The sequence below is a fragment of the Myxocyprinus asiaticus genome, chromosome 43, assembly GCF_019703515.2.
Source record: "Myxocyprinus asiaticus isolate MX2 ecotype Aquarium Trade chromosome 43, UBuf_Myxa_2, whole genome shotgun sequence".
In the NCBI taxonomy this organism is placed as follows: domain Eukaryota; kingdom Metazoa; phylum Chordata; class Actinopteri; order Cypriniformes; family Catostomidae; genus Myxocyprinus; species Myxocyprinus asiaticus.
In genome coordinates, this window is record NC_059386.1 from 10,102,923 (window position 1) to 10,123,358 (window position 20,436).

Below are 20,436 nucleotides of genomic sequence, written 5' to 3' on the forward strand. Positions count from 1 at the left end.
TACCCTAATGAATAAACCCTGCATGCAAAAATCAACTCGAAATCATCATCACGTGATACCCTAATGTACTGGTGGAATCGTGACAGAGGTAGAAATGCCTAACGTAAATGTAGGCTGTGTGTAGCATTAGCTTTGGCTTTTGTCGTTTCAGGCCCGGACTTATGTAAGCATCGACGCAAACGCGTGTATTTCGTGTATTCAAGTACAAGTTTAATGTAAAATATAGACTGAATGAACAGGGAAAACTGTATTTGTAATGAGTGTTTCAAATAAATGAAGAAAATCAAGGTAGAAATCAGTTACATTGACAAATGGTTTGACATATTAACTGATAATAGTTTAGCCCTTTGCACTGTAAAATGACCATTCCGGTGTTGTCCTTTTGTTTTTGTTTTTTTTTACATGGCCTATGGTAAGATATGCTCTTGGCTAACCAATTCAACACTAGGGGGATATAAACTTTATAGAGGTTTGCCCCGTAGACCTTTTGTGGGCATGTTGTCACACTACATGGAACCAGCTAGCCTAATATAGGATTTTCAGCAGAAATTAAAACGGAGAACAGTTCTTGAAACAGCAAACATCAACAAACAATTTATAGGCCTACAATCTCAAACCATTAGTTTGTCCACCAAATACTGCAATTAATAAATTGTATACATTTATAATCTTTAAAACGCATGTGACTACTTGCCCCTGACATTTAGCTTAAATACCCTTGTCCTGAGAACACAGTTTTTAACCTTTAGGTTAAAATCTACCTTCGTTATAACTGACCCTTGCATGTATTTGTTTTTTTTGTGTTCACATCTTTACTGAACAGCTATAGCACGTTTTAGGTGAACTAGACAAAATACGTGTTTGATATGAACATACAAATCCCTGCTAGAGAAAACAGTTCATTTGACTTTTGACTCAAACCCTTATTGTTATTGAGATTTAGCCCTTGTAACAATTTCCCCGCGTGACAACTAGCCTCGGTCTTCCCTATAAATAAGATCTATGCTATACATAAAGTCCAGTATTCGTAGCTTACAGATTTCTGATGAGAGATTATATATTAATACTTGCAGTATTAATTGGTATTAGGATATTAAGGGGTTTAAGATATGATATGACATTACATTACATGCAAAACAAATAATGTTCATAATGCTTTCGCTATAAGTAGCCTGCTTGTACATATATGTAACATAAATACTACAAAGAATGCAACATATTTTCTCAATAATTTATAATACATATATAAATGCTTTAGATATGTGCACTAATAGGCTATATGAAATTTTATATATATTCACATATGGCCATATATCAAACAATTTCAATGAATCAAGCCAAATAGAAAAACCACATCTCCAAAGCCTAATGTCCACTTCATAACTATGTCGGAAAATGTTTTCAGGCGAAATCGTACGATTCCATGTATAGCCTATATGCTAAATAAAATAATAATAATACAACAAAAAAGAAAACCCTTTATAAAAATAAATAAATAATAATAATAATAATAAAAAAACAACATGTATAACAGATTTGTATAATGTCCTAAATCATTCAAATCAATGTATACGCAAAAAAAAAAAAAAAAAAAAAAAAAAAAATGTCAACTGAGGGGATTCGCCTACACGAGCCAATAAAATTAAATCTCAGTAAAAAGTGCCTTCCAACAGGTCACAGTCCAGGAGAAGCATGTTTACCTGTCTTATCCCCCTTTCACCCCGTTCTCTCCACACACACAAATGCTGACATCACGCATTTCTTTCACATTATTAGCATGTTTGTGTTTTATTTTATTTTTTTAGCATAATATTATCATACGGGTTTCCGTTGCAAATCGAGTCTTCAGCCAGGAGAGATTTGTTCTCGCTCAGTGCTCAACCTCCCGCCGTCATCCTATATAGTTTATTCTAATGCATATTCTATAGGTGAACCCCAGGACAAGGAAGTATAATCAATCCCCAACATTAAAAGGTGAATGCGGCATTTCTGAGAAAAGTGTCATTGTTGTTGTACCATTTCAAGATGGTAAACTATTAAGTCGTCCAAAAACAAAAAAATAATAGTCGCAGATGTCGGACTATTAGACTATGTTGATGTATACTAACGTATATATATATATATATATATATAGCAGTATATAAGTGCAGCCTGGTCACATATATACTTAATATAAAAATATCAAAGAAATCACTACAAGATGGACAGCATTTACAGAAATATCTTCATTTTAATAATAATAAAAAAAAATTAAAAAAACATGCATTTTTGAATTTGCATTTTTTCCCCTGAAAATGTATTTAGTATCAAAACAATATGACAAAATTTTTATTGATTAGAAAAAGAAAAAAAAAAAGCATAGGTCTTACATAGCATACAAAAAACTGATGGCTATTAAGGCATTGAAAAAAACAAAAACAAATTAAAATTATAACTGAGCCATTTGACATGGGGCAACCAGTCCACCATGTCTCCAGAGAATCCATCTGGACAGTGGCTAGACAGAGTGACCTTCCTAATGAGCACATTCTCCCATCCTAACCCCCCATACTCCTGTAAGGTGCAGGGGCCAGCGAACAGTCCACCCCGCAGCCTGATTCCCGATGACGTTACATTTTATTGGATTTAAAACCAAAATAAGTCAGCGTCTTTTCACAGGATAGGTTGAGAAGTCCAATGTCAGAATTGAAATCAGCAAACACAGCCATTTTTGATGGATCATTTGATATTTGGCCAATTGAAGGGTGCAGGGTCTCCTGTGGGTGCGGTGGTGCTTTTTTTTTTTTTTTTTTAAAGAGTCAGTTAACCTCCATGAAGTGTGGAGATAAAGACAACATTATCCTGGTCCTGAAGCTGGTACTCCACTTCTCCCTGCAAAGGACATAGGTGGACATGAGCACACACAATATATATGTTAGTGGTGAAAATGTCAATATTTGGTTTATAAAGAATGTCAATCATACCACATTTTTAAGCTGAAGAACTAATATATTCACTTACAGAAGAGTATATATTTAATGTGTATTGCAGAAACACAAAAATAAAGTCTAGACTGATGTGAAGAGACTGTTAACTTTAAATCAACACTTGATTTGCTGGTTTCCATCGTCATTGACAGCTGTCGAGACATTGACTTTTTTCCATTGATTGTTTCTTTAAATTACGTACTGATGCCAATACACGTTTTCCTGAAAGAACAGCCTAGCACAACTGTTATGTACATTAGATGAATGGAGAGGAGCTGACACTGGACCAAAAATGAACATGTCATTAAAACAGAGAGTGGAGGGAGTGATTGAGGATGTACACACACACTTACCATCAGTTCCCAGTCTGCATCATTAATCAATACAAGAATACCTGGTCTACTGTGTGCATAGAAAAAGAAAAGCTCATATAAGTGACAGTAAAGCAACCTGTTTATACACAATAAAAATAGCCAGTCCTGTGTTTTCTCGAAGACCCTTGCATCTGTAGTTCATTGAATGAATGGCATCTCTTACATACACGTGCAATCTGAAACACACTGAAGAATATGCATAGAATATCCTCTCACAATGATTAGCATAATATTTATAATTACAAAAACCAAGAAAGCAAATAAAGCAAACAGCAATAAAGCAAAATGACAACACTTTGGATTCTGCTTTGTATTTAACCATTAATACCACTTAGATTATTCATAAAAAATAATATATATATATATATATATATATATACATATAATAAAAACAAATCTTTTCTTATATGTAGGTCAGTGAATGATCTGTCCCTCATGGCAGAACAGTCTATGGTCAGGTTTATACACCATGGAAGTGTACACGGTGTACTGCAGTAACCCATCAGATATTTTCTTTAGCTACAGTTATGTCAAGGCTAGGATGAAGATAATTTATGGACTCGATGACAATTGTGTCCACAAAACCATTTGGAGAAAGCCAAATTTTGCTACACATAAAGCAAACTTTGGAAAATATTGGTTAACACTTTCTAATAAGGTTGCATTCCTTAACATAAATTAAAATAATTTTCCGTGTTCAATACAAGTTAAGCTCAATCGAAAGCATTTGTGGCATAATGTTGATTATCACAAAAATTAATTTCAACTTGTCCCTCCTTTTCTTTATATAAAATTTTTTTTTTTCCGTAAAACATTAAAATATTCACTGTTTCAAAAGTATAGACATAAGATGTAAACAAAATGCAATAATAAGAATTAATGCAAGTGCTTTTATAAAATTATAAGCTTCACATTTCTTTTTTTAAACCCTCAAAAAATTGGGCCCCATTCACTTCCATTGTAAGTGTCCCACTGTAACCCAGAAAAGGAGGAACGAGTCCAAATATTTTTTTTGTGGCAATCAACATTATGCCACAAATGCTGTCGACTGAGTTTAACTTGTTTTGAACCCAGAATATTCCTTTAACACAATAGTTAGCAAGAACTAACAACAAACAATTCTTTTACAGCATTTAATAATCTTGGTTAATGTTAATTTGTACATTCAAAAATACATTTTTTACATTGAAAGTAAGCACATCTGATGCATTAAAAAGGAAGTAAAGGAAGTAATTCATCTTTACGTTAAAACACACCACACAGGGGAATGCTGTGTGATTCTACTTACTTGACCTCACAGCGAATCTACAGCGAATGCGTAGGTCAGCATTTATTGCAAGTGTGTGTCTAGTGCAGGCGTGTATGTTTGCCTGAGCATCATCCTGCATAGGTAACGTATTTACTATGCGTCTGTGTACTTACACAGTGTCGCCCTGCATAAAGAGCTCGGGGCGCTCCTTCAACATGTTCCCTCGGATCCACACCAGCAGCTGCTTCATGTCCCCTGTAAGAGCACCACAGAGGTCAAAGGTTACAGGTCAGAGTTCAGTGAGCCAGCCTCACGGTCGATGTGACGCGACAGAGTCTCGATTGGGGGGGGGCGGGGATTTAATAGAAGGAATATCAAGAATAGACTCGGCCACTGTCATTTTCGAGCACACCATTGAAAATTTTGCAGTGATGCCAATTAAATTCAGATTCGTACTCAGACTGTAGCCGTACCGGTCTGAAAGCATTGACCAGGTAAATGTGACTATATAGGTATGTTTTACACTACAGAAGTATAGCAAAAAAAAATCAGCCTTAATATCTATTAAAAAGGAGGGCGTTGATGATTGATGGATATAAATCCAAAGCGCCCATGTTGAAATTCAAATGAAATTTAGGATGTCTGCACACCCTCCCCCACAAAAACGAAATGTGCTAGAAAGCCAGCCTTTGTAACCTTATGGTAAACGACGTGGATACCTTTTTCGTAGTGTTTCGCAAACATCTGCATGCTCTGAATATTTTGTTATTTCAAATTCTGGGCAAAGAGATACTACGTAACAAAACACAATAAAAATCAGAACCTCAAATGATGCAAATATAGTCTAATTACAGCTATTAGTTGTTATTCAACTCAAGCAAGGGTAAAGTTTAGATTTCAAGATGTGTGTTGTGTGTTTTGAGATAAATCTAGCATGTAATGATGAAAGATGATTGCTTTATAGCAATGCATGTGTGTGAGCACTGAAGCTCTACTGCACAACATGGCGAAGTCAGTATGTCTCTGGTCCAACATCAACATTGTATCATCAGTGTCCATGTCTGGAACATACCAGTTTTCTGCTCAGAGGGGGGGCGGAGATGAAGACAGAGAAACAGTAAGAAAGGGAAAGAAACATGGTCAAACAAAACAAAAACAAAAAGATCATTTTGTTTTCTTAGATTTGGGGAGGAGCTTGAATTCATTATTTGTGAGTTTGCTGTAGTTGGCGCTGTTAAGATGCAAGACTGAAGGCTGTTTGCGCTTTCCACAAATGGCAAATTCTTGGAGCTCAAGAGTTCGTCAATATGAAAAGCTATTTCTTTTATTGGAAATGTGACAGACACAGAGCTTTGAAACTCAAATATAGCATCCGCGCTGCCCATCCCATCAAAACACATGCGAACACTCACCTGCGCAAATTCATGTAAACATTTCCAAACATGCATATAGATGCAACTGTACCAATTACTGCTCTTCAACAAAATCCAGTGCAGTTGCTCAATCTCTGTGTGAAATCTAGGAAATGCATTACAACAATCTTTGCAACTTACCTGAATCCTAAATAATAATAAAATAATAATAATAATAATAATTAAGATGCAAATAGAATATGGTTGTAATGCAATCACCATCTTGTACATTTTACATCGTCCTGAGATATTCAATATAAAGGGGTATTAAAGAATATCTGGCACTATGTGTGTAGGTGTTTGCTCTTATGCATGTCAGCATATATCTTGGCTCTAAATAAAAAAAAAGGGTCCATTAAAACAGGCCTTTGGCAACATTTAATGCTGAACGTCATCCTTTTGATTTCTGTGTGCATGCAGCGATACCTGTTTTACTGACACCTGTCCCGATCTGAGCAATGGAGAGGGACACAGAATTTCTCAGGTGGGCAATAGTGACTAACATTGGAGGGTGGACCAGACAACCTAGGGGGGCTGGGAATCCCTTGATGGGTTTGAGGAGACGTGATGACCAACAGACTTGTAGTTGTTACCACCATTGTACTACAGCAAACCCGCTATACTAGCATGTATAATAAGACCAGGGCAAATGATAATCAAGAGGACAAAAGACGAGGGCAAGTGGGTGAAGAAAAGGTCTTTACAAGACTTTCAACTGGGCAAGTTTCACCAGAACCTGTGAGGGGGGCTGGGAAACCCTAGAAGGGTTGGAGGATACATGATGACCAGCGGATTTGCAGTTGCTACCGCCATTGTGCTACAGCTAACTGGCTATGCTAGTGTGTATAATTAGACCAGAACAAATAATTAGCAATAGGATGAAAGAGGAGGGCAAGTGGGTGCAGGTCTACACAATACTTTCAACTGGACAAGTTTCCACTAGAACTGAAGCTTTTAGAGATGTCAGCACCAATGCGTGCAAGTGTGTGCGCATGGCGTGCTTCTCAGCGAGAGGCAGGGGCCGAGAAACAGAGGCTGTTTCAGGTTAATTGGATCGCTGTCAGCCTCTTCAGTTGTGTAACGATCGCTCTACCTTGCAGCTCAGCTAGCCTGCACTCCTACACCTATAAAGAAGAGTGATGCTTGCCTCAGTGCTGCACTACCGCAATGAATATCGACTAGCGCCAAAAGCAGGGGAGAAAAACATACGTGATCACTTTCACCCGAATAATTCCGTCGGTTGTGGGGGAGGGGGGGACTTGAAAAGACTGAAGCGAAATTCGACTGCTTCATTTTATCAAACAAAGGGTGGTTTATGTGGGCCAGGGGCAAAGAGTGAGGGGTCAACAAGATGCCTCACATCTTCATTGCCCCCTTTTCTTGTACAGCAAAAAGGACTGGAGAAGTTGTTTTAAGGGTAGGAGGAGGAGTGATAACATGCGTGTGTGTTTGGGGATGGTGGGTGCATCATCGCAGACAGGTGCATGCTGGGATATATCCTGCGTGGGAGGGTGACGCCATTTACGTAGCATAGTGGCTGGCTAACCTGCGCTGTTTCCCTTCTTTTAGCATGACGATTGTCATTATCGCCACTATCTGTGGGTGGGAGGTAATGAAGACATTTATTTTGTGACAATCATATGTATGTGTAGTGTGTGTGTGTCCAGCAGCGGGGGGCTCAGTGCTACTCATCAATCACTCAGAGGGGTCTGGACCAGAAGACAGAAAATTTAGGAGGGATTACTTTTCAGCATCAGTGTCAGCCTAAGCAATCATAGCTAGCCATCCGTGACATACTCAAATCATACCCACAAACAAACGTAGGGACTATGGGCTTCAAATGTGCTCCAAGGTCACCTCCTGGGTCCCGGCGAGGTCTTGGTAGTCACATTCCCTCCTGCCATCCACTTTTGTGGGCAGGTTGTCGTGGATACTTCAGTGTGACGGAAATTGACCTTTTTCTTGTTTGCAGAGGTTAGCAAGGCCACCAGAGTACACATATATGAGAACTGTCCTAAACACCGAGCTGGGATGGGGATGCAAAAATGTATACTAACACATTTGGTCATAAGTTCTAGTCCTGTTCTCTACAACTCAGACCACAAGCAGAGGAAATATCCCAAAAAATAAGGAAGTCACTGTCTGCATGTTTGTGCCAGGAAACTATAAGCAGCAGGTCAATATAAAAATCGGAATAAATCATGGCAGTTCCTACCAAAAAAAAAAAAAAAAACTTTTCAACCACTAAAAAAAAACTGGCTTTGTGACTCCTTACAATTACTTATTTATTCAGGCCTAACTATTTAATGACCAAAGTTATATCACACATCACTGGCCAATGACTTAATCTATGTGGCTGAAACTGCCCCACAATTAATGTCCCAATATTGATGACAAAAAGTGGCCCAACTTTCCTGTATTCAGCCTAAATATTATACATATTATCTCAATACAATTTAATGTTAGCAAATGAGATGTTCACAGAATTGAGATGACTGCCAAAACGTGGCCCAATTTACCTAAATTCACCCAATATATATTTGCATTGTGTAGGGCATCGGCCATTCTGCTTTCTAGATATTGACATTGCTACCTCCCTTTGAAAATATATTGGTTGCCATATTGGTCGACCACTAATCCTGTCCAAAAAAATTATCTATAAATCTTCCAGGGACTTCTTAGCATGTGCATGGAATATATGGTCTTGGATCTTCAATGTATCTTATTTGCTAATGACTGTCAAACAATGAGTTTCAATCCAGAGATGCCAGAGAACATGTCACCCACTCTCTGCCTAAATACTGGGGCAATGCCAGCACTCCCCCACAACCAAACATCCCACCACTTTCACCCGATGTCCCACCAAGAAGCTGGAGGAATGCGAGGCGGGAGTGAGGCATTTGTAGTGTCAGGCATCCCAAAAAGTGACTGCACACAAAAAGGACTTAGTGCTTTGTAACAATTGTCCCTCCCTCCTTTACTGGCCCTCCATTCTCCATACCTTTCCTGTGACCCCAGCACTGGGCATAAAAGATCCATCAACAGTATCACTGGCTGCATTTACAAGTGAAAGGGGCCCAATAATGGAGCAGTTAGGCAAAGAATAGCCGGCGCAGGGAGGCTCACAGATGTTGGTGGTGGTTGAGGGGGAGGTGGGATGCATGGAGAAGGGGCTCAAGCTCCATTGTTGCCGAGGGAGGGGTGGAGGGTATAAAAAAACTCGATTTGTGATGGCAGGCCAGCACTGATTCGCTATTGGCCCAACGTCAGGGTGAAAGCAAGACTGCCTGGAAGAAAAGGTGTCCAGGGAAGCGTGTGAACCAGGGCTTGGAGAGGTCAGGGGAGGGAAAGCAGTGAATGGGAAAAGAGCATCAGGCAGAGGAACAGCAGAAAAAAAGAGATATGTGGAGAAAGAGGCACATAATTTGGTATAATTTGTGTGGCTTTTTTCCCTGTGGAAATAGCCAAAAGAAAAGGCACCCTTTAGTTCCAGCAGGGCAAAAGGCCAGTAAGTGAATCCCACACCCCGATTCTTGGGCAATGGAAAAGAAAGGGTGGAGACATTTGGAACTAATTAAGTCATCAGTGCTGGATATGAAAAGGCACTGGTTTGTCGGGTAAAAGGCGCCAAATTTTTAAGTTTGGTAGAAATCTCTTAAAATATTTAGCAAACTCAAGACCATCTGGGCATTATAAGCATAATTTTTTGAACAACCCACTTAAATCTGAGAACGTACACTTCTTCTGAAGAAAATGTAAGTGGTGCTTTCCATACAAAACTCACCACAACAAAGCATGTGTGTTAAGCCCTGGGTATACTTCCATTTTGATGCGAACACTCAGCGTCTGCGTACAGTCAAACGTGAGCCTGTCAAAGTATACTCCGTATAACTGTGTGCACATACACAGGCAGTTGGCGCATGCGCGCTACGACTGCTATGAGATACCAGACTTTCTCTTCAGGAGTTTAGACTCACAAAGATGTCTATTCCTTCAGACTCAAGTTATACAAATGCAGGTATCTCCAGACCTCCTCACACACGTGCTCTTGACTTGCACATCCACTGTTGTTGTTTTTACCTTCATCTCCTGACGTTTAGCAGCGATTACATCTAGCACTTCTTCGTAACAGCAACATCTCAAAATGTAAGTGTTGCCACCTTGTGGACCCACTAATTAGTGCAAATAACTCCAGGCGCATGCGCATTCTGCGTGTTCAAAGACTCTCGGTTAGAAAAATCAGGCTGCACACGTTCAGTGCTTGCGCCACCTGCTGATGACAAGATTTGCATCACTCGTCCTGTACGCAGACGAAGTATACTTTGGGCTTTATGGGGGGTTGCCTGGGCATTGCTGTGGGGTTGCTATAGTGTTCTGAGGGAATGTTAGGGCATTGCAATGCAGTTGTTAGGGTGGTATGAGGGGTTGCTAACAGACTCGGGTCAAAAAAGCCCACCTCCAAGTCTTTAGTCTGCTCTCTAGATATGGCTCAGGTCCCTCCTTTAAGTCTATTGGATTTTATTTTCCTCCAAGCAAACAAATCCCATTGCTTAGAAAAGAAATAGCGTACCTCTCCTCAACAAGTGAAATGAAGTGCTTTCATGCCCGTAGCATAATTGGTGCAGGAAGAGATATGCGTTGAAGTGCTTAGGGTTAGTGGTTTGTTAAATCCCTAACCCTAAATATGACCAAAAGTAATACTGATGCTTACCTTAGCACACACCACTAACAACACAACTGTAAACTACATTTTTCTATACTCACAGGGATCTGATTGGCCGGGGAGTGTCACATGATGATTCTTGACTCCATCAAACAGAAGTTCAGCTCCTCCTCTAAAAAAAAAAAAAAAAAAGGGGAAATACAATGCCTATAATTTAGTAAATTCCTCTTACAGATCCATCTACTATCCAACAATACAATATTAATGTTTAAATAATTGCATTTTTTTATTTCCTTAAGCATAATACATACAAAACACATCTATTCTATAACAGAAACTCCACCGATTCCTTATCTTTAAAATCTTACACATCACAGAAAAGACCATTAAATTATTTTAAGCAGGGGAGTAAAGCACCCTGTTTAAAAGTACTTAAAACTACAGTTTAGGTCAGTCAAGAGAGTACCCTGTACTTGAGCTGCACTAATTAGGACAGATTATCCAAATAAATAATCTCCCACTCTCCTGCCCATAATCCTAATCCTACCTATCCCATTAAAATTTGCAGACCATACCATCTACCTCTCTGCTTGATCAACCATTCATTCATTCATTAGAAGAACTATAGGCAGATAACTGCTAGTGCTGTGCGTTAAGGAATTTTCCGGGTCCATACAAGTTAAGATCAATCAACAGCATTTGTGATATAATGTTGATTACCACAAAAAAATTTTCGACTTCACCCTTGTTTATTATTAAAAAAAGAAAAAAATGACGATTACAGTAAGACAATTAGGATGGAAGCGAATGGGGCCAGTCCATTAACATTAAAATACACATGGTCTCAAAAGTATAGCCATAACATGTCAATAGTATAGGTGTTAAAATTATTTTATTTTGACAAAATCACTTCCAATATTACAACTTTGTTGTAATGATGATGTAACACCGGTAAACCCTGAAATCTGGTATATGCCATAATGGCAGTAAATCTCTTATATTATCACCCTAAAATCATGTAAACATGCATAATATTTACAAGGGCTGTCAAACGATTAATTTTTTTAAATTAAATTAATTACATGATGTGCTGATCATTAATCAAATTTTTCGCATATATCAATATTTGCAGAGAAAGGACCCAAATATAAATAATTCAATAAATAATGATAAAATAATTGTGTGTAAATAATTTTAAATATAATAAATAATTCAGATAGTTAAAAAACATTACAATATCATGGTAGATGAGTAAAGCATTGATTACACAATAAAAAAGTGGCTTTAGAAGGCAATAAATGATTTATTTCCATATTATTGAACAAACACAACAGCAATCCATTTCGCAAATGAGTTATGACGCTGTGTCACTTTAAACGTAGTTTGAAACAGAAAAAATTATCTTGAGAACCCTGCATTGAGTGTTGCACTCCGTCCAGCTGTGTTTGAATGCAAGAATGTGTCTTTACTCATCTTGTACGGTCTGCTGTCAGTAGATAAGTATGGTTTCACTTGCCATTATATCAAACACAGTTGAAAGCTATTTGGTTCATTAAATGAAGCTTAACATTGTTGTTGTGTTTGTTTTTGATTTGCCACAGTATACAATAGACTGGCATGTAAATATCAATAAAGTAAATATTAGGTCAGAAATGGCAAAAAAGAAACAGCTTTCTCTAGAAACTCATCAGTCAATAATTGTTTTGAGAAATGAAGGCTTTACAATGCTTGAAATTGCCAAAAAACTGAAGATTTCATACAAATGTGTACACTACAGTCTTTAAGACAAAGGACAACTGGCTCTGACAAGGACAGAAAGAGATGTGGAAGGCCGGATGTACAACTAAACAAGAGGAGAAGTACATCAGAGTATCTAGTTTGAGAAATAGACACCTCAAATGTCCTCAGCTGACAGCTTCATTGAATTCTACCCGCTCAACACCAGATTCATGTACAACAGTAAAGAGAAGACTCAGGGGTGCAGGCCTTATGGGAAGAATTGCAAAGAAAAAGCCACTTTTGAAACAGAAAAACAAAAAGAAAAGGTTAGAGTGGGCAAAGAAACACAGACATTGGACAACAGATAATTGGAAAAGAGTGTTATGGATCTTAACCCCATTGAGCTTTTGTGGGATCAGCTAGACTGTAAGGTGCGTGAGAAGTGCCCGACAAGACAGCCACATCTATGGCAAGTGCTACAGGAAGTGTGGGATGAAATGTCGCCTGAGTATCTGGATAAACTGACAGCTAGAATGCCAAGGATCTGCAAAGCTGTCATTGCTGCACGTGGAGGATTTTTTGATGAGAACACTTTGAAGTTCTGAACATTTTTTTCAAATTGTAATTGTAATTTTTCACATTATTAACGTCCTGCCTATACATTGTGATCAGTTGAATGCCACTTTGGTGAATAAAAGTACCAATATCTTTCCATAAGAGCAAAATCTGTACATTATTCCAAACGTTTGGGCACCAGTGTGTGTGTGTGTGTATATATATATATATATTGGGGCTGCCCCCTGATAGTCGACCAAAGGTTAGTCAATGAGAAGAGTTTTGGTCGACCAAGTTTTGATTGGTCGGTTGGTGGCAGAAAAAAACTCCACAGGAAACCGACAAACACTGGTATTACCGCTGGTTGGACGCTAGGTGGTACAATGGGGTAATTTTCATTAGGCAGGGTTAGGGTTAAGCCTACACAATAAAGCAAGACATCTTGATTTCAAACTTAGAACTTTATTTTTTATTTATTTTAACTAAAAATTCAAATGAAACTGGAAAAAAAATTAAGTGCAATTAAAATGTGTGTTGTTCAACTTTTTGAAAGATGGTTTTTCAACAGTTGTCAACATCTCTCTGGCAAAGAACCTACTTCATCTTTGCATTCTCTACCGGTCGGGTATTTCGTTATCCGGGAAAATCATGCGTGTGAATAAATTCGTTTTGTTCCCTCCTTCACTAATATATATATATATATATTACATCGGAAACCCCTGGGCTGCAGGGATCAGTGAATATTCTTGCTTTAGTGATTTTGCATTGAAAATTAATTTATTTAAAAACTTAAAACTTAAATCAAATATACTTCTAAATTCAAATTGCACTCCAAACGAAACTAAAATGCAATTAAAATAATATATATATATATATATATATATATATATATATATACATACACACACTTTCCATTTACCGTCAGGCAAGTATCCGTCTAAACACGCAGCTGGAAAATTAAATATTATAATATAAATGTTATAATAATAATTAACATGATGATAATAATCACTGAAATATAAATCATGGTTCGAGGTGAACTTGTTTTTGTATTATTTTATGTTTTAATCACAGATGTATAGGCTGCAGAGCTGCGTTCACAATAAACAGCTCTGTGGAAATAAAGTGAACTGAACTCAAAGCACCTTTTAGATTCCACGAGACTGCACGACTCCGCATAAACATACATGCGCATAGATGGCTTTTCTGTCATCTGTTCTTAATAATATAATAAAATGTGTTTCTTAAAGCGTGTGTCTGTGTCTCTACGGGTAAATTATTTGTAATATTAATTTGATAATAATAATAGCCTAATAATAATAATAATTTTATACATTAATAGGAAAACGAGCCAAATATTGTCTGATATTGTCAAAGGCATCAGCTACTGGTGATCACTCTGACCATCGTCGATCCCAGAGATCATCATCTGTCGGCACAACCCTAATGTGCATTTCTCTCTATAAAACAAAATGTTCAGACAGTCTCCTTGCTGGTTTTTCCGACACATTCAGAATCATTACCGCTTTTGACGGTGTCGCTGTGGCTCGCTTCGTGCGTGCGCTTGAAAAATGTATATTTTAAAGGCTCATTATTACGGTTTCGTATTTCTCTGTAATGTAGAACAGTGTTAGCAATGTTACTTATTCTTTCTCAGCCTTGGAACTCAAACCATTTTCTGATGGGTTTTCAGTAACCAATGTCAAAATCTAGGCAGCAGAGTGGCTGATATTATTCCTGTGAATTTGTTTAGACCAACATATCCCCTTCAAAAAAGATACCGTTACAGTATTCACTGTTAAGTGAATTGTCAAGTAGTAATTAATAAAAGCAAATGAGAAGTCTGTAAGTGATAATCATGTAAGGATGATAGATGTTGCGTGACAGAGAAAAAAAGACAGATAGTGAGGAACATGAAGTCAGAGTTGGACTCATGTAGCAGGTGCAGGCCCAATAAAGAGTGCTCACATCTCCTGGAGAATGCCCAGTTGTCCTCCAGATCGCCAGGCCTGGCGCAGTGCCTGTACTCTAGCAGTACAGAGAGAAGCCAGCCTGTGTGTCAGCCTCAGAAAGGCCACTCACAAACACCACCATCTCTGTCCATGGATAGTCACTTAGCACTCTGTTGGAACTTAAAAGCAGCAAAATCTTTGACCGAGTGCCAAATACAACATTTTTCTGCACCCGATGACCTCTGGCCAAGAACTGTTTTGAGATGCTCTCTCTTAGGCACTCTGATGCAATCTGCTCTCCCTGCAATCTCTCTGTCGATCTCTGTTTGCAATTGCATACTATCATACTACTTCTGCAGTACTGTTCGCCTTACAGGCTTTTTACCTGTAAGGCGGGTCTTCCTTTCTACATCTGTTGACCGATCCAATTTCTGCCATTCATTTTTAATAGAAGTGGCCCCTCTCTGCTCAATAGTCCCTGACAGTATGTAGTAAACAGTATGCTAGTGTTTAATTCCACAGACTAAGTTTCTCCACAGAAATACAGTGAACTGCGGGTAGCACCAACAGGATCACAAGGAAGTCAGAATGTTGTTCCCGAGAGTTCCAGTAGCCTGGGATTGGCCACATTATGCAAGCTCACAGACAAGCGGCATCTCCAATCAGATGTTTTTGCATCAACTCCAGTGTGATTACCTTCCCCTGTGGCTCGAACGGAAGTGCGTTGTGTTAGCAGTGTTGGACACCAGGGTTGAAACCAGAAGGTAATCTCATTTGCATAAACAGTGATTAGCGCAATATGGAGGTTGCATTTTTCCCTCTTACATTTCATTTTTACTCCACTGATGGTTAGGTTTAAGGGCTCAGTTTATAAAATATGCATTCCTCTTTACTGTATTACAGCCTGTATAGCTGAAAACAACTCGCTTTTGGCGCCCCTCCGTGAACATTTCACCCAGAAAATGGAGCTCACACGTGCCCATATGCCCAACAACAGTTACCGTTTTGGCCGCTGGAGGCAGTGTTTAGAATTTCAGTAAGCACAGACCGATTCCAGCTTAAGAAAAATCAACCTACTGTGTCCGAATTCACTGTGAGATCAGCCTGGTAACACACATGCTCTGACAGACTGAGCTGTAGTGTTTTTGCAGTTTTGAAGTTAGAATCCGGCTCGCAACTTTTTCTGATCCCATTCCCTTTCTCTGCCCATCATTTCCTATATATATTTATATAGAAGAATATAAAACTTAAAAGGTAGGAAATACACATTTGTCAATCAGTTAAGCCACCTCTGATGAAAATCGTCCAATTCTTCTTTATCATAAATGATATTAGTGCCACTCTGACATACAGTACCAATTTATCAGGTGCTGTTAGGAAATTAATAAACAGTGTCTCTTTTCAAAACAGATGTCACCCACGAGGGATGTCACCACTTTTACTGTTTGTAAACAGGGAGAAAACTTATTTTTTTTAGGCTTAAAGCGTCTCTAACCATTTTAAAATCAAAATATGACAATACATATGTAATATATTTATTTTCAGTGTTGTAAATTATTTGTTGCCTGTCAGATCTCTTACATCACTCATTCTGGTCCACTGCGAAAGCACACCAGAGTCAGAAATTAACTTTTCCATTGAAAAAAATAAATAAAATAAATTCACTCATCATTTACCCAACCTCATGCCAACCCAGATTTGTAGAATATTTCAGCTCTGTAGATCCATTGGGTACCAAAAAATTGTATGAGCTCCAAAAAGCACACAAAGGCAGCATAAAAGTAATCCATAAGACTCCAGTGGTTAAATTCATATCTTCAGAAGTAATATGATAGGTGTAGGTGATAAACAGATAAATATTTAAGTATTTTTTTACTTTAAACTATCCTCCCTGTTCAGTAGGTGGCGATGCATGAATTGCCAAAAACAAAAGAAGAGGAATGTAGACGTGAAAGTAAAAGTAGAGCTTTATAGAAAGCAAAAGGACTTAAATATTGATCTGTTTCTCACCCACACTTATATCGCTTCTGAAGACATTAATAGTCTTATGGATTACTTTTATGCAGCCTTTGTGCTTTTTGGAGCTTCAAAGTTCTGGTCACCATTAACTTGCATTGTATGGAAATTACAGAGCTGAAATATTCTTCTAAATATCTTCATTTGTGTTCAGCAGAAGAAAAAGTCATACACATCTGGGATGGCATGAGGGTGAATAAATTATGAATTTAAATGTTTTGATGAACTATCCCTTTAAGTGGGAATATTTGCACCTCTGCATTTAATTTTTAGGGGCATTTTTTCTAATATAAAAAATGCTTTAACCAATTTATAAACATAAATACTCTATGCAATAATATATAGGGTATACCTAGGCCTAGAATTCAATGTTACAAATGAAAACAGAAGAGTTCATTATGGGGGCATTTTTGCCAAAAGCCCCTTAATTTCTGACCCTGCACACATGCTGCTCCATGAAAACAAACAACTCAAATATAACTTCTAATAAGTAGTATTTTATATTAAAAGCCGTTTTACTGTCATCATTCCCGCTACACCTCTGAAGAAGCAGCTTTCATCATCCAGGTATTAACGAAAAAGTTTCCGTTTACTCATCGAGTCGTTTTAAAGAGCTGTCAAGCATGACGTATATTAACGCAGCTGTGGAAACGCACGTAAAATGTGATGGTTTATGAATAAAGCGATATATACAAACCCAAACTCCAGGTGGAGAGCTAAGGGTGCTGCCATGTTGCTGTTAAACCCGGAACTAATCTCGCATCTTCACCGGCAGTTCCGTCTTCCTCCGAGGATCCCATTGGCCAGTTTACTGGAGAGGGCGGGTCTGTGTGATGATCCACAGAAAAGCCCTGGGTCTTCTTTTCCCACCTCTCTTAACCCCCACAAAATGATAAATTGTCGGTTATATTTCAAATGAATTTACAATGAAATTCTAATGTGTAGGTTGATATTTAAAATCATTGAATGCACTAAACTGCAGGTACTAAAACATTTGTGGTTCTACAGTTCTTTCTGAGGCAGCCTGGAATAAAATGAGTATCTAATGGTGATGTTTATTTAAATGTTTAAATAATTACATGACAAAAAAAAATGATAATATTAGTAATAGTTTTACAATATATCCCAAATGTGTCTCCATCTTAACATGAAAGTGAAAGGGGGAAGCGCTGTCATGTATGGTGGTGTGATGCAGTGGTCCCCCACCCCCTCGGCCTCTGTCACACTGGTGACAGGTCTGTCCCGACCAGGAGCAGATTGAATTGCAAATCTCCTGCCTTCTGTTGGCTTCCAAGGCTGAACTGGCCCTTTGCAGTCGGTCATTTATGTGGTAATGTGAAGTCTGAGGGGCAAGGGGGGCCCAGAGTCACACGAGAGGACGATCAGGATGGACTTCCAAAAACAGTTGACTATTCATACCATATGCATCACATGAATTTTATATGTGCACTAAACCTGTATCAAAGATATTACATATAGATGAACATTTTGCCATAGTTGTATTTTCGTGTATGCACGTACATACGTATGTACTTGTTTTGGGGACAGAACTGTCTACAAAAATGAGCTAAATCTGACCAAATCACTCTTTGGGGACATTCGGGGGCATCCTAAATTGGAAATTTGGCTTATAAATACTGGAAAAAATGGTTTATTAATTTTTAAAAAGGCAGGGGTTAGATCTGTGTGTGGGTCAGTTTTTGCCTACATTGTGAGAACCAAATGTCTCAACAAGGACAGAAAACCTGAATTCACCTACATAACAGGGACCAGCCAACAGTCCTCATGACAACGGCAACTAAATAGTTTCTTAATGAAAATGTAAAAAAAAAAAAAAAAAAATGCATTAAAAATGCGGTGAGGGTTAGGTTTAGGGGTTGGTGTAGGGTTAGGGGATAGAAAATACCTTTAAAAATAATAATAAAAAAAACCTCACACTGTGTGTGTGTGTGTGTGTGTGTGTGTTTGAGCTCTAGATTTAGATGACAAAGTGTTAAAGCACCAAGACATGTAATCCAGTCACTTCACGTGTACTTAGCTGTTCAGAACATGACAGGCTGTTCGTTTGCTGTCACCATCGGATTTGTCTGTAAATAATTCTGCTTCCAAAAACAAGAAAGAAAGAAAGAAGGACATAAATTCACTCCTACAAAACCACAGAAGATGGTATAACTACTGTAATCTGGATAAAAATTGAGTTGCACATGTTTTTCACCCCATTTCAAACTGCATGTCACGGCGTTCCTCGATGGCTTTAACACAATTTCTAAGACAGGGCATGCATTTTCAGAACAGTAATGCCAACCCCAAAACCCTGTTGTTTTGAAAAACACTTTGCCTACAAATAGCCCAGAGGCACACAAAAAGCATTTTTAAAAGATTGAAAAACAAATAATAAAGTCACGTAATATAATACTGCGGCTGAACGGCAGGTTCACCTTGAACTTCTATTTATTTTTGTTTTAAAGATTACATTTGGCTTTCAGAGTTGACTATTTCCAGGTAGAAAGAAATATTCCCAGGTAAAGACAAAGGCAACATATCATCTGTGATCAAGTTTTCAAGCTTGACCCTAACCCTAACCCTAACCCCGCCTCAAGGTTCAACGTGTTGTGCATTCTGAGATGCTATTCTGCTCACTACATTTGCACAGAGTGGTTATCTGAGTTACAGTAGCCTTTCTGTCAGCTTGAACCAGTCTGGGCATCCTCTGTTGACCTCTATCATCAACAAGGCATTTCCATTCGCAGAACTGCCGCTACCTGAATTATTTTTGTTTTTGGCACCAAAATGAGTAAATTCTAGAGACTGTTGTGCGTAAAAATCCCAGGAGATCAGCAGTTACAGAAATATTCAAACCAGCCCGTCTGGCACCAACAATCATGCCACAGTCCAAATCACTGAGATCAAAATTTCCCCCCATTGTGATGGTTGATGTAAACATTAACTAAAGCTCCTGACCCGTATATGCATGATTTTCTGCATGCTGCCACACGATTGGATGATTAGATAATCGCATGTGTAAGTAGGTGTACAGGTGTTCCTTATAAAGTGCTTTTCACCATTTTAATCACCATTTTCCCTTCACTAGTTAATTTTAAATGTGTGACACAAATTTTAGTACAAATATTCCAAGTAATCTCTTGGACTATGGAGGCCATAAAATGGCATGCATAATAATTATAAACTAATTAGCAAAATGCTGTTTAAAACATTTCTAGATGTAGCATGTCACACAGCAGGACATTTCATCTTTTCAAAAGTATTTAATGTCAGTTACCCAAAAGCATGTATCCCCCCCCCCCCCCCCATGTAAACCTCATTACTGTTTCTAAGTAAATCAAACATACTGTATCTGTTTTAATAGATTGCATAATCCTCCAATTTTTATATAGCCTAGAATTTATATTATATTTATTTATTAATCTGTCATTTGACTGAATACTCAAAAGCAGCCTTTGATAAAAGATCTTAATCTGCATTTCCATAATAATTTGACACAGTGATGTGTGACGGACAGCTCGGCTGTG

The 20,436-nt window shown here is 38.1% G+C and overlaps 1 protein-coding gene across 2 annotated transcripts; it reads right to left on the minus strand.

Moving 5' to 3' along the window:
- Nucleotides 1–2,210: 2,210 nt before the first annotated feature.
- LOC127433626 (ubiquitin-related modifier 1-like) lies at nucleotides 2,211–17,681 on the minus strand. 2 transcript variants are annotated; one of them, XM_051685671.1, is made up of 5 exons: nucleotides 17,604–17,681; nucleotides 10,766–10,836; nucleotides 4,763–4,844; nucleotides 3,320–3,368; nucleotides 2,211–2,871 (listed from the first exon to the last, which is right to left on the minus strand). In XM_051685671.1, exons 1-5 carry the CDS (start codon nucleotides 17,636–17,638, stop codon nucleotides 2,803–2,805), a joined length of 306 nt encoding a protein of 101 aa, XP_051541631.1. In that variant the 5' UTR covers nucleotides 17,639–17,681; the 3' UTR covers nucleotides 2,211–2,802. The 2 variants fall into 2 exon arrangements, with proteins under 2 accessions (XP_051541631.1, XP_051541630.1); XM_051685670.1 differs by having other exon boundaries at nucleotides 2,211–3,368.
- Between the last annotated feature and the right edge of the window lie 2,755 nt (nucleotides 17,682–20,436).

Excerpts from the sequence above, each read along its gene's own strand:
- LOC127433626 (XM_051685670.1), bottom strand. The coding sequence starts at position 17,638 with ATGGCAGCACCCTTAGCTCTCCACCTGGAGTTTGG. Across the intron at positions 10,837-17,603 it reads GCTCTCCACCTGGAGTTTGG|AGGAGGAGCTGAACTTCTGT; the intron begins GTTTGTATATAT and ends TTTTTTTTTTAG. Across the intron at positions 4,845-10,765 it reads CCCCGGCCAATCAGATCCCT|GGGACATGAAGCAGCTGCTG; the intron begins GTGAGTATAGAA and ends GTGCTCTTACAG.